At 29.7% G+C, this 14663-nt stretch overlaps 1 protein-coding gene across 7 annotated transcripts in view; it reads left to right on the forward strand.

Annotated features, from left to right (window-relative positions):
• Positions 1-14663, forward strand: part of LOC134720828 (high affinity cGMP-specific 3',5'-cyclic phosphodiesterase 9A-like) — a 49364-nt gene that overhangs the window by 18667 nt on the left and 16034 nt on the right. For 4 of the 7 annotated variants that reach the window (XM_063583366.1, XM_063583365.1, XM_063583367.1 and 1 more), the window contains exons 3-9: positions 770-847; positions 4174-4217; positions 6566-6620; positions 7453-7476; positions 8644-8714; positions 9884-9992; positions 14216-14312. In XM_063583366.1, coding sequence (XP_063439436.1) covers positions 770-847; positions 4174-4217; positions 6566-6620; positions 7453-7476; positions 8644-8714; positions 9884-9992; positions 14216-14312 — 478 coding nt within the window. The remainder of the gene's footprint in view (positions 1-769; positions 848-4173; positions 4218-6565; positions 6621-7452; positions 7477-8643; positions 8715-9883; positions 9993-14215; positions 14313-14663) is intronic. The other 3 variants (XM_063583369.1, XM_063583370.1, XM_063583368.1) reach the window with 3 other exon arrangements.

A 14663-nucleotide genomic window follows, 5' to 3' on the forward strand; every position in this document is an offset into this window, starting at 1 on the left:
ATCATACATTTACCCATAAACACTTTTCTAAACCTAACAATGCTGAGCTGATGATAATATTTGAAATTTTCTCAATGATAATGTAGTAATACAAGGTTTTCCTCCAATCTAATTGAAACCTGAGCAAGAACTCCATAGCAGGGAAATTAAAGAATGTCTACATGTCTTGCTTTTTTAAATTTAACCTCGAAATTACAGTTTTCATTGCAGTAGTTAACTATTAAATAAAGGCAACAGTAGTATACCACTGTTCGAAATTCAGCAATTAATTGTTAAAAAAAATGCGGTTTACAAACTAAAACTGAGAAACTTGATGTCAACTATGCAATTAGTCCATATTTTTGTATAAGAACTTTTATTGAAAAATACAAACTTATTCATATTGTGGAATCTTTTAGAGATATTAAACCCAGATTTAACAGATTTATCATAGATAACTTAATGCATAAATAATTTCAAGGAATATTATGAAATAAAAAACAGTAACGGAAAGTCTTTTGTAGCAAAACAAAACTTAAATTAGGAAATGCGTCAGAATAATGTTAAACGTGTGTGTGCTGTCAAGTACTCTTATCCAGCCAAGAATCAATGACGCGTTCAATAAGAAAATATATTTTATTTCAAAATGTCGAATTCTCACAAAATACAATATTTGTCTAAGTAGCTCTAGTATTTTCATAATAAAATCTGCTTGATGTGTTTCCTATTTATAAATATTATTATGAAATAATCGTTTATGATATCATTTATTTGATTGTTTTATTTTTAGATTCTGTGAAATATCACTGAAAGATTGCCAAGGAGCACATGTTCCATTGGCTCCTACAATGCCAATGAACTCAAATGGGTGAGTTACACTGCGTGTAATAATCTTATGATAAAAGACTTTATAAATCAATTATTCGAATTTTTTAATTCTTTTGGGTAGTAGGTGTTGTTCTTAGTTTTTATCAGTTTTGTTTATTATAAGTATTATTTTCATTGTACGAAAAATACCAAATAAGACTATATGCATATTCAGGGCGATTATTTTATACAATTCAAAACTGTCTTTGTGTAATTACAATCGGGAAAACAAACAAAAAAATAAATTGTACACGATAGACAACAATATTGGGTTTTTATAGCTATATATCTGGAAAAAAATACTTTTTATGTATGTCTGCCTTTAACAAGATTTGAGTTATTTTAATTTTCAAAACAAAAATCATTCAGCTACAATGGAACCAATTGTACTTCACCAGATGAGCAGTTAGACATAAACGTCCTTTTTATTGATTTTCCAGGACAACACATTTTCAAATCCGAAACTTATTAAAAGATATTGAAGAGCTTAAATATCAAAACGTAAAGCCAAAAAACTTTTGACTTGATATTAAGTGTGTACGGGCTTAGAAAACTTGTCATTCTGTTGTTTTTTTTCTGTTTCACTTTTACAAACGTCGATTTACATTTCAAGGTCATCTGTTATATGAATTTATTGCATATGAACATATCAATAAAATGCAACTGTTGGCAAATATCCTAAAGTCCATGCATTGTTTTCTAATAACTGAAACAACTTGATCATCAATTTAAATGTCCAATATTGATGGATATAATGAAATTCCGTAGAAGCATATGTATGCTATCTGTCTTTTAGACTATGATTTAGTGAAACAAATATGTCATCGAGACATAGTAGGATGATATTAAAGTACATAGAAACGATTAAACATTTCTTTGATTATACATAATTCGATGTTTTATTCTGCACAGTTGCCACACAGTTACTTTGTTTCTTTGGATTTCCTCTTAACTTTGTCATTTTTTCAAAATGACACAAATCAATGTTCTGGTTTGTTTTGAAAGATAATAAAGATAAATAACTCAAAACACAAAAATTTAAAAGCATGTCTCGCCAGGATTGACTTAACGTTGACGTTTTCAGTACAACAGTGGCAATTATCTTTAAGTAGACGTTTTCAGTACAACAGAAGCGATTATCTTAAATTGAATTTTTCGGTACAACAGTAGACAATTGTCTTTAAGTAGACGTTTTCAGTACAACAGTAGGCGATTATCTTTAAGTAGACGTTTTCAGTACAACAGTAGGCGATTACCTTTAATTGACGTTTTCAGTAGAACAGTAGGCGATTATCTTTAAGTAGACCTTTTCAGTACAACAGTAGGCGATTATCTTTAAGTAGACGTTTTCAGTACAACAGTAGGCGATTATCTTTAGTTGACGTTTTCAGTACAACAGTAGGCGATTATCTTTAATTAGACGTTTTCAATACAACAGTAGCCGATTATCTTTAATTGACGTTTTCGGTACAACAGTAGGCGAATATTTTTAAGTAGACGTTTTCAGTACAACAGTACACGATTGAATACAATATATATAATATGAAATGAAATGAAGGTGCAGTTCATGGGAAGATCAGAACTAAAAACAGTAATAAAAAAATAGTAAGCTGATTACTCCTGATTACTTTTATACTATTCAATGTATAATTTCAATATATATTTACACATGTATAGAAAATAACGTCAAACCATAAAAATTATTTGCAAATGTGCTTTGTCTATATGCGTTTATTGTGCTTCTTCATTACCTATTTGTTTGTTTTTATAGTGATATAGACTAGAACAATTTTGACTGATGTACCGCTTTTCCCCCTATAATGTCTCTTACTTTTTTCACACATCGTTATCAATATTCTGTAATTTCATGCGACTGTCGTACAAGTGAGAAGTTAAGCTTACGATAAAACCAGGTTTAATCCACCATTTCCTATAAAGAAAATGCCTGTACAAAGTCAGGAATATGACAGTTGTTATCCATTCGATGATAAGTTTGAGCTTTTGATTCTGCTACATGTATTTGAATTTTCATCAGTTCAGTATTTTGTGATTTTACTTTTTATTTTGGATAAGTGTTTTATAATTATGACATTTGCTAAAGTATATCAAAGATTTTTCTACAAAAAAATTGACCTTTTGTTGGTTAATACTTTTCTGTTTGATTTTTCTGTGTTTTTTTACGAAGAACACTGATTAAAAGTTAGCCGAAAAGCCATATCGGTTTATAAAGAAAATCGTCGAATTGGGTGTTCATTGATTGATTGATTGATTGTAACTGTTTTAACGCCACTGTTAGGTGCCTCTTTGTGGTAATGTCGTGACAGCCAGCCTTTTTATTAAGGAGGAAGCCGGAGTTCCTTAAAAAAAACACCAACTTTCGATAAGAAAACTGATAATCCTAGTCAATTAAGATTGGAGTCGAATGCACCCACGCGGGCGCGGTTCCAACTCACAACATCTGCGTTGACTGTCTAGTGTTTGCAGTAGTAGAATATTTAGACCACTAAACTACCGATGCCCTTTGGACTAGTGTTTCAAAACCTGTTAAAGATTTATTCAAAATTTTGCCAAAGTTCTGCGACATAGTCTACATACTGTTTACTCACCAAAGCCATTGTTATAAGTAAACTAATGTGTAAGCTAATATTATCAGTTGACTAAGGATTGGCTATGAGGAAACGATATCAACAAAAGGAGATGAGATTGACTATGAGGTATTGTTATCAATATCCTATGATGTGATTGGCTTCAAGCTGACCTTATCAGTAAAATACGATTTCATCGGCTACTACGACGTGATCAGTACATAACGATTAGATTGGCTTTAAACTGAAATTTTGAGTTCATTTAAGTGAAATTTAACGTTATCTGTACCATAACCAGTGATTTTGCTTCAGAATTATGCAATCAAATATTTGAGATGATACCGAACATCATATTTATAAAAAAAAGTTATGAATCATTTATTTACCTAAATTGGATTTGTGACTGCTCTGCTGATTGGTTTAAAGATCTAATACTTATGTGATTTGGTCATCCAGAGTTATAATACGCTTATACTTTTTATTTATTCTTTTATATTTATAATTGGTTATCCTTTATATATGTATCAAATAAACTAAGCTTCGTGATTGATAACACAGCAGTTGTAAAGTAATTATATGTTCTTTACGATCACATGTGTTGCGTTGTAGATTAAAAAATCCTGAATATCAATCTCAATTTTTGTCTTTTTTATGACATTTGAATAAAACTGAAACTGTTTAGTTCAACTTAAGATTTGACATTTTGTTTGTATCATTTTCATGACAATTATTTAAACTTCAGATTGCCTTACAAAGTGGCCATCAAAGACACAGCTCCTACGTCAGGTAAGTTAATTGCAATACAATTAAATGCAATGTGTAATTACTAAACAAAACATACAATATTTCAGTCAATGTATTTAAACATCAAGCAAATAATAACTTTGTGCAATTTGATCTTCCACACAAATCAATGTCAGAGCCCTTACCTATAAATCCATGTAAATAGTAAGGTATGGTGAATTGAATTTGGAGATGTCCACAAGAAATAAATCGGTCGGTCTGAAATTCCTCAACAAAGGCACTAATGTTGTCTTTCTTGTTTGTTTTAAAACTACATACTTTAGGCATTTGAGATATCCCAAACACATTAAATTCAAAGATGAATAAGACCAAAACAAATAAAGAACTTTATGACAAAAAATAAGATATTAAAATAGTCAAATTATTCTAAGTTTGGAATATGTTAAAAAGAGAAGGTAACAAATAATAGTGATGTAGAATTTTACAGTTATATTGAAATTACTAAAACGAACGTTCAAAAAGTAAAATCACAAAAAAATACTGAAAATTCAAAAAGGAAAGTCCCTAATCAGATGGCAAAATAAAACGTTCAAACACATCAAACGAACGTCTTATTACTGACTTGGTCCAGGCATACGACCTCGGGCAAAGTTGACCACAGCTGAATTTGGCTCATTATTATATGTCATGTTTGGTCAAATTACGAAACACAGTTCAACGTATCCATACTTCCCATGTTTTCTAATGCTTAGGCTTGAGCGTGATTGATAGTGAGAAAGCGCGATTCGGATGCACGAAATTTGGAAAGTATTATTTTCAATTATTGAACGTTAACAAATGTTAGGAAAAAAAAGTCATCAATTTGGTACATTTTAATAAATATTTGTTAATTTTCCCCAAACAAGGCAGCTGCAATAATTTTTATATCTTTCGACGTCACTTCTGTTCCGGTTTCATTCAATGTCCATATGAACACAGCTCACTCATTCAACAAGTCGATTAAAACACCTTCACCGAGTTTCCACTGACACAAAATTAGCACAATATGGGTTAAGTTATTATTACAAACCGGATTAATATATGGAGCACATTAAGAATTCATTTAACCACCGAATCAACATAATAGCTATCATCTGATTAAAATCATTATTTGCCAGATTTATACAATTGTGTTAATTACCAGCAAATGCCGACAACAAAGCAATGTTCATGTTGGAAATTTAGACTATCGTTAATGTATTGAACAATGTGACTGACATGATGATCTTAATCAAACTTTCAAAATGTGTAATATCGTCCTCTGGAAAATAGAGAAGTGCTAGCATTATTTAACATTATCCATTATGTGGTCGTTGGTAACGTTTGATTTTGTCAGATTTTATGGACTTCCCTATTTAGAGTTCAGTTTTTTTTTTTTTTAACTTTTTTGTATTCAAATCGCATTATTTAATGGTTTCATTCTTTTCTTAATGTGATTTTGCTTATAATCGTTAACATTTTACAAATAGTGGCTTTGATTGAGACGCATACTACATCTTCTTATATCCACTTAGTGATTTGCAATCCCCAAAAGGCAAACTCGTATCATTTGAATATGTCTGCTGACGGCAGCATTTTAAACGTATTGATTATAATTTCTTTTAATGTTTTAGCAAGTAGTTTATTCGTTTGAGTTAATGACACCTTTACTCCTGATAAAACTGCTTCCAACCGTTTCGCCTTATGAAACTGTTGCAATAGATATTGAATTAACATCCTATGACGGAGTATGCCTTGTTGTTATAAAGATTAATAAGACTTTTTAATAGCAACTATGATTTGCCTGAATACATGCCATTGTTTTGAATTAAATAAATCATGTCGTTTGCATGAAAAATCTATTCGGTTCGTATAAAAAAAAACAAGTAAATTATTGCAGACATGTTTATGTTTATTACGAAACATTTCCAATTTAAATATTGCAGATCATTGCAACCAAACATATTTTGTAGTAACACATCAGAAGGTCAAATTATGTTTTAATAATAAACATATTATAAAAAAAACAAATCCGAAAACACTGAAATGTAATACTGTGGGCCTTTATATACATCGGTGTATTACAGTTCCTCACATGTTCTTAACTGTCTAACGTCTGTTCGTGGATAAATTAAGACATTAGGTACAGCATATTTTATTTAAACGACAGAGGCTATGGTATTGCTTAATTTTCTGGTAAAATTCATACAAGTAGAATTATGTGCTGGAATGTAAAACAATGTTATTCCATTCGTGACTAACACATGCGAAGAGCAATACAACACTGATATATAATAACTCCGTGTGTATGTGTGCTTTTTTTAACCCCATTACATAGAACAGCAATGTGTAACATTATATTTCTGTTTCAGGTGATAATGAAGTCATTGCTCAGGTACTGACAACCGTCACAGAACAATTCAACAGGTAACCAATTATTATCACTTTTATTATTATTTTAACAAATAATAATCAAAATAACGGGGTACGTATGAAATCATGTATTTTATCAGTATATTGTAAGCATTTTTGTAGGGTAGGGAATTTTCTTTTTTCTTTTATTTATATCACATTTATTAGATCAAACTTAAATTTTATAGAGTCATATTAAAATATACCCTTTAAAATTGACCGTTTAATTTATGATTTAAAGAAACTAAGGTTTTAACTCCTTCAGGCAAAATTGATCCAGATGAATTTGGCTTTAGCTCTCCAACTATTTCGGTTCTTATACATCCTCGGCTTTGAAATATTCTGCTTTGCACGATCCTGATTGATGTCAATCCAGAAAAGCGCTTCAAAGGCATGACACTTAATAAATGTTGTTCAATTTTTTTATTTGTCATGGTTATTTGTTTTAACAAGTTTATTGAGTGCTTTTAATGCAAATGTTGATTTTCTGTTGGAACCTCTTGGGGAGAAATTTATAGTTTACTTGAACATTGGATTACTATTAATGAAATGCTTTTAGATTCCAAAAGAAAATAATGACACTCTAGTCTTATTCTTTTCCTGCGTAATATTTAATAGACAATCTTACAATTGAAATTGAAAAACAAAAACCCAAGTAACGAAAAGGTCACAATCGTTGTCTGAAGTGGAAACTCGTAAATTTGCTAAATTGGTATTTTTTTTGTTATAAACTACAGTAATTTTTAATAACAATACATGTTTTGTATGTGTCGCTATTGTTACGAGTTTTATTTAAAAAGATGATGAACCTTACAGCATGATTCATTGTGTATCTCCTCTTTATTAGACTAACTCTTACAGATAGTGCATCGTGAGTTAATTGTACACTGATCATTGTCATTCTTTAGTTTCAACTGTGATTAAACATGCAATATCATATTACTGAAGCGATATTCCATGTTAAGTGTTGTTTTATTTATATGTATTGAAAACGAACATGTTTCTATTTAATAGAATATCCTCAAATAGGAAATCCCGACTTTTTATATTTGTAACGGACTCTTTTTTCATATCCTCTACTTTTTATGTAAACGAAGACGGAAAACCACAATTAAAACTAAGCACGGATGACCTCATGTATCTTGGAACATAATTTAATGATTATTTTTAGAATAATATACTTAATTAAAGATTTTGAAAGAAGCCGAACGTCAAATCTGTAAAATAATTAGATTAATTATTTCAAAAATGCTATGAATACGTGTGACAAGAACACGTTTATGAAGATTATATACAGTGAAGGTTGTACTATCTTTAATTTGTTTTCCCGTGTTTAGAACTTATACATGCCTTTTTGTCAAATGTTGTAGCTCAATTTCAAATTGAAAAACTCTCTAGCGTTATAAGATTTAATACAGTTTGACATATTAACGATTGCGACCTTTTCTCTATTATTCAACATTATTTTTAGTTGATAAAGCTTACTCCTATTTTTGTTTTATCCCGCATGCTTTTATTGACATTTTACTTGCTTCATTTCTATACAAATAGGGGTTTAATGATAAGAACCGTTCACCACTTCTATGCTATTCAACTGTACATGTGAAAGCCGTCATGAATTGATTAGTGTGAAATGTGAGAAAAAACCATCCTGATATGAATCTTTTTTAGTCTCCAAATCTTCAACCGCCTTGAGCTTGGTCTGATTAAATTAGAAATAATGGAGATACTGATTATATTTTCATTTTTTTTTTTCAATAAGCTTTTCCCGTCATAGTTTAAAGTCTTTCCTTAAAGTAAAATATAAAAGAAAAAAATAACATTCAAATAATGAAAAACTTCTTTCCAAATACAAATTTTAATTTATTGATCATGTAGTTTTAACTGGGTAATTATAAAAGAGGAAGAATATTGTTTTATTTTTATCGCAGAGTTTCGTTTGTTTTATTTATTTTTTATTTCTTGGATTAACTTTCTAGTACTGGTTTGCTGCATTATAAATTGAATGCACAATAATGCCTTTAAATTTGTTTTCTAGAGTATTTAAAATGGAAGAGCTAAAATCGGATATATCTTCGAGACTTACTGCATTGGAACGCAAAATGGAAAGTAAGTAATTGTATATACTAATGGATTTAAGGAAAATACAGAGGAACAGAACAACTAAGGGTTTCCACTCTTAAAAATAAGCTGACCGTTTTAATCTCATACTAATATTCAGTAGAAATCAAGTTTTTCAGCAATCAAAATTAGTGTTTCTCAAACTTCTATATAGCCAACTAAATCATTCCTGTAAATAGTGCGGTTCAATTTTCTCGAAATTTGCATGTGTTTACAAACAGGTAAAGTCAATATTTTGTCAAAATTTATGAAATTTAAAAGAGCCAATCTATTTTAGTCAAAGTGTTGGGTTCCCCCTTAATGATACACGTTATTTAAATATCCTCCCTCAACATTGGTAACGAAAAGAATCTTGATGTTGAACTGAGTTTTGAACAAAAAATGTTTATACATTTTTAGGTTTTCAACAGTCCCTAGTCTAAAAAATTAACATTATCATTAGCATTAACGTCTTTAATTATCTACAGTAAAACGAGCATACGTTATTTTATAATAGAGAATATTCTTGATTTTAAAGTTATATCCCTTTATAATTTTTCTTTTTGTACTGAAGCCCATATATTGACCCTCAGATTTCTGTTTGACCTATGTGTTGTTCTTTGTAACGATACAAGATCAACATAGGACCGGAACCCTTTTTTATGACAACAATCTTCAGGGTAATATTCGCAATAATTGAAACTCAGATTTTGAAATTTTGTATATGAATTAGCAGGATTTTCGCAGTATTGAGAAAACAAAATCACCATAATAAATGCACGCAATAATTTCTAAATTTGAAGTTCCAAAAGGGATAAGAATGAAAAATTAAAAAAAGTTTTAAGCTTAGAACTGTTACTATTACTCAGTGTTCGGATTGTTTCAAATACAAATTATCTGTTAAGTGTTTTGATTTTCTGGATTTTCTTTTATAAAATACCAAAGGTAGACAAGCATTTGCAACTACAATTACTGTTTACTTATCCTAAATTGTGAAACATTTTTAAACGAACTTTTATAACGACTTATATAAATGTTTTGTAGAAAATGATTTTAAATTAATCTTTACTGTGTGCTACGAACAAATTGGTAATCTAAAAGCTTGAGATTAATTTTTTTAGCGTAATAACAGATCATAAAAATGTGTACCATTACAACTTAGTCTATTTTTTTGTCAGTCGAAGGACTTAAATCTGTAGAAATTGAGAAATGTAAGCGAGATATATCTGAAATTAAAGACCAAATATGGACAGCCCAAAAGAAATTTGTTGACTTTAACAGAATAAGGTAAGTGAACTGACTAAATTTTTAAACTGCATAACAACATCGATTTAAGAGTAAACGACGATGTCCTTCACACTAATGTTAACAAAAATACTCATAGATAAAGCAATTTGATTAGGAGAATAGAAATATTTAAATTTCATATGCAGAAAAGTACACCGAAAAAAATGTAATTTGACACAAATATGAAACCCTATGGAAAAAATACCGATTGTTAAAATAATTCCTATACTATCAGATGATATTGCTTTTGTTATTTAAACGTTCTGTTCTGTGCTTTATCCTTTATCAAGCCTCCATACTGAAAATGTACGCTTATTCTTTGTTTTAAATTACAACAATGCTTTAGTCACGAATATGCAATATACTTCGCATTCACAATCTTTCTTATTTCATCGTGTTTAACGTTATTTATCCAGAGTTCACATGCTTAAACATTCAACTCACACCTACGATTCAGGCTTAAGAAAATTCGGCGTCCCTTTAAAAATTGTCTGATGCATTTGCACTTTCCATCCAATCATGGTGTTTTCCAATATATGTGTCATTGTCCTTGCATTTATCACCAAACTAACTTTACGATTTCTTTTTCGAGACGAATTTGTCATAGTTGCAGCATTTCCCCGTTTCCATTTAGTGTTAAAGGAGACTTTTTCTAATTAAAAAAAACGTTATGCAGATGCGCCATTATCAAGTTTATCCAAGGTTTTATGGACCATTCCGGGTTTTCAATTTATTTTATCAAACGTTAAAATGAGTACAAAATATCCTCATTTGTTTTAATATACAAAATGTGCCAATTACAAGATGATCGTTTTAGAAAAGACTACGAATTTAAGTTCATTGTATTCAGATTCAGATTCAGAACACTGCAGTTTTATGAAAACTCTTAGGAAATGTCAATAATTGATACGTCAGCAAACTGATTAGAGGGAATTAGATTCAGAAACCTATTAATTACTGCGCTATTCATTCCAAATTAATTTTTAATATTTGCCATAGTAGCTAAAGATCTTAAAGGATTTATGTTGTGCCTTGATTAAAAGGCACTTACAGATATCTATGTATTTGTCATTTTGTCTTGTGATCTGTATATGTTATTTCTAATGTTTTATACTAATAATCATAATGTTTAATTGCAATTGGCTATATAGGCCATGCTACAACTATTGGTCTAAAAAGTAGTTGTTGTGCTCTTAAGAAGCCGAAAGTATATGTTTCATCACTCATCATCAAGCCATCTTTTTTTATGTTTTTATTTTCTGTTTATTTTTGCATGCTTTTGTTGTTGTGTCCTGAAGTCATTATAAGTGAAGATAGAGACCTGAAAACCATTGCGTTTGGATATCAGTATATTACGATACCTTCTGTCCTTATAATCATTTGAGAGTTTCAAACATTTTTATGAATGCGATATCTGTGAAAAAAGAAGTACGAACTTCAATTATACATTTAGTCTCAAACACTGCTATGGTTGGATATCTATAAAAAAAAAAAAAAAAAAGTAAAAGTATGAACTTCAATTATACATTTAGTCTCAAACATTGCTATGACTGTGATATCTATATAAAAAAAACAAAGTATAAACTTCAATTATACATTTAGTCTCAAACATTGCTATGACTGTGAAATCTATATAAAAAACAAAGTCTAAACTTCAATTATACATTTAGTCTCAAACATTGCTATGACTGTGAAATCTATATAAAAACAAAGTATAAACTTCAATTATACATTTAGTCTTAAACATTGCTATGACTGTGAAATCTATATAAAAAACAAAGTATATACTTCAATTATACATTTAGTCTCAAACATTGCTATGACTGTGACATCTATATAAAAAACAAAGTATAAACTTCAATTATACATTTAGTCTCAAACATTGCTATGACTGTGAAATCTATATAAAAAACAAAGTATAAACTTCAATTATACATTTAGTCTCAAACATTGCTATGACTGTGAAATCTATATAAAAAACAAAGTATAAACTTCAATTATACATTTAGTCTCAAACATTGCTATGACTGTGAAATCTATATAAAAAACAAAGTATAAACTTCAATTATACATTTAGTCTCAAACATTGCTATGACTGTGAAATCTATATCAAAAACAAAGTATATACTTCAATTATACATTTAGTCTCAAACATTGCTATGACTGTGAAATCTATATAAAAAAACAAAGTATAAACTTCAATTATACATTTAGTCTCAAACATTGCTATGACTGTGAAATCTATATAAAAAACAAAGTATAAACTTCAATTATACATTAAGTCTACGACAATCAACTATTACAATGTAATGATAAAGGGGAAATATTGTTCCCAATCATATACAGACGGGTGTACGCACGATAAGCTTTTAAACGCAAACACAAGATCTGAATATAATATCACGGTCACAATCATCAAGCATGATGAAATCTATCCTAAGGTGGTACCCAACACTTTCACTAAAATTAATTTGGCCCGTTTATTTTTCATAAAATTTTGACAAAGTATTTACTTTGACCCTTTGACAAAAATATTAAAAAATCAAAAATTCTGATCCAACCATTTTGTCAGAAATATTACACTGATAATAAAGCAATTTGACAAACACTGATTTTGATCATTAAGAAGCTTAATATTCCCTTAACAATATAACGTAATTAAAACGTTTAGATGATTTTACAGAGTTATCTCCCTGTAGTGTTATCTCCCTGTAGTGCTACAAGGCAGCACTCGCACCCGCAAAGTGGAAAGGGATTAATATAAGTTGCAAAACTTATTTCCCAATCCACTATAAATAAATATGTTTAAACTAAACTAAACTAAACTAGTGTTAGGTACCACCTTAAGAAAACAATTAATGTTTTGCTATCATCATATGAGAAACAAAACCGGGTAGCTAAACGTTAAAAATGGGATTTGAAAGTTGCTGAGCATGAAATAAAAGTAACAATTATGAAGTCAGTCAAAGGGTACTTAAAAATTCGAAATTAACCCAAATGCATAGCACTTGGGTTTTTTTTAAACTTGTTCAGACCTTACTAGTTACCAACATTACCTCATTTGATAGGTTCGAAACTTCAAAACGTACATTTTAACTTAAAACGGTTAAAATTTAACATATTTGCAAACAAACCCTGTATCACGTTGATGTACCATCTATATCTGAAACAACCAGTTCAATAATAGCTAAATCATTTAGGTATTTTTCTAGGGATTTGGGCAATTATGTAAAATGTTATCTAGAATTGTGACAGTGTAGGTTTTGAAATTTGTATAGACCCTTGTATTATTGGTAAGACCTAATATTTGCAGGATTATTTTGTCTGTGAATTTCTCAGCGATTAGTCTTTACTATACTCCTCATTCTATTCATATTAAGAAACAGTAATTTAAAACTATAGTACTACACCTCACAATATTTTAACTTAAAAACTTCATAATAAGCATGTGTATTCAAACTGGTACATGCATCTCATTTCTGTATTACAATTGTTATCGAATGAAAGGCAAGTAACGTCCGTTTCGGGAATTACCTTCTTCTAAAAAAGCACCCTTTTCTGCAGAAAACGTTAAATAAGAGTTCCATCAAGTACATCTACCCTAAAGTAATGTAACAGCTAGTTTTGGCTAAAACTCATCTTAAATATTTTTTTTGATCTGCCAAAGTTAAATTATTGCAAATTTATTTGCAAGTTTTAGAAGCAACAACTAAACCAAGTACACTTGCCTACCTTTGCATATGATATTTTGTCGATTCTCAATGGTGGAATTGGTGATATGGCACCAACATATGTTTTTTTTATAAATATTTTCAGTTAGGTCTGCATGTCTTTGTTATAAATGTTCTGTTTTTTCTCTGTCTTTCCTCATTTTTATTGGTCTTTCAATTTTTTTAATGTTCTGATCTGACTCAGGTGTAAAGGACTGTACTGTGAAAAAAAAAATAATGCTTAATTCGGCAGCGCTTAGCTTTATGCTTGTGATGGTGAATACTGTTTCATTATGATACCCTATTTTTATATTTGTATAAAAAAGACGATGGAAATTGATTACAATTTTGTATAATATGTTTGTTTAATTATTGTTTTTATTATTGTGTATGAATCTTTGGTTTTATTTATTTGAATGTGTTTAGATTTGTCTTGCCTTTTATGTATTGTGGTTATCCTGTGTTTTTTATGGTTTAGTTTATTTCATTTCACTCATCATTTTCGGCTTCCAGACCACTAGTATATGGATATGGTGTTGATCCTTTTTACAGTTCGATGAGCGATGAGACGAAGATTAGTTTAAAAAGGGATGTTCCAGCTTATCCAAAGGTATTAACACGAACTATAATTAACAAAAAACATAACCTACAATCGACATTGAATTCTGTATTTTAGTTTATACTGGTTGCGTTTGCTGTTAAGTTCAACGCGTTCTGACGTTTAACACTTTTGTTCACTAACTTCTTTGATGGCGAGAATCAGCTAAAGATTATTCAGGAAACACGTATCGTGTTCGCAAAAAGCAGAAGCATACCTTTTCTACAGACATATCACATATTTATATCTAACTCATAAAAAGTAAAATCACAAAAATACTGAACTCAGAGGAAAATCAATTTGGAAAGTCCATAATCACATGGCAAAATCTGAAAAGAACTGTCATATTATAAAGAACTGTAT

The sequence above is a fragment of the Mytilus trossulus genome, chromosome 6 (assembly GCF_036588685.1).
Source record: "Mytilus trossulus isolate FHL-02 chromosome 6, PNRI_Mtr1.1.1.hap1, whole genome shotgun sequence".
In the NCBI taxonomy this organism is placed as follows: Eukaryota; Metazoa; Mollusca; class Bivalvia; order Mytilida; family Mytilidae; genus Mytilus; species Mytilus trossulus.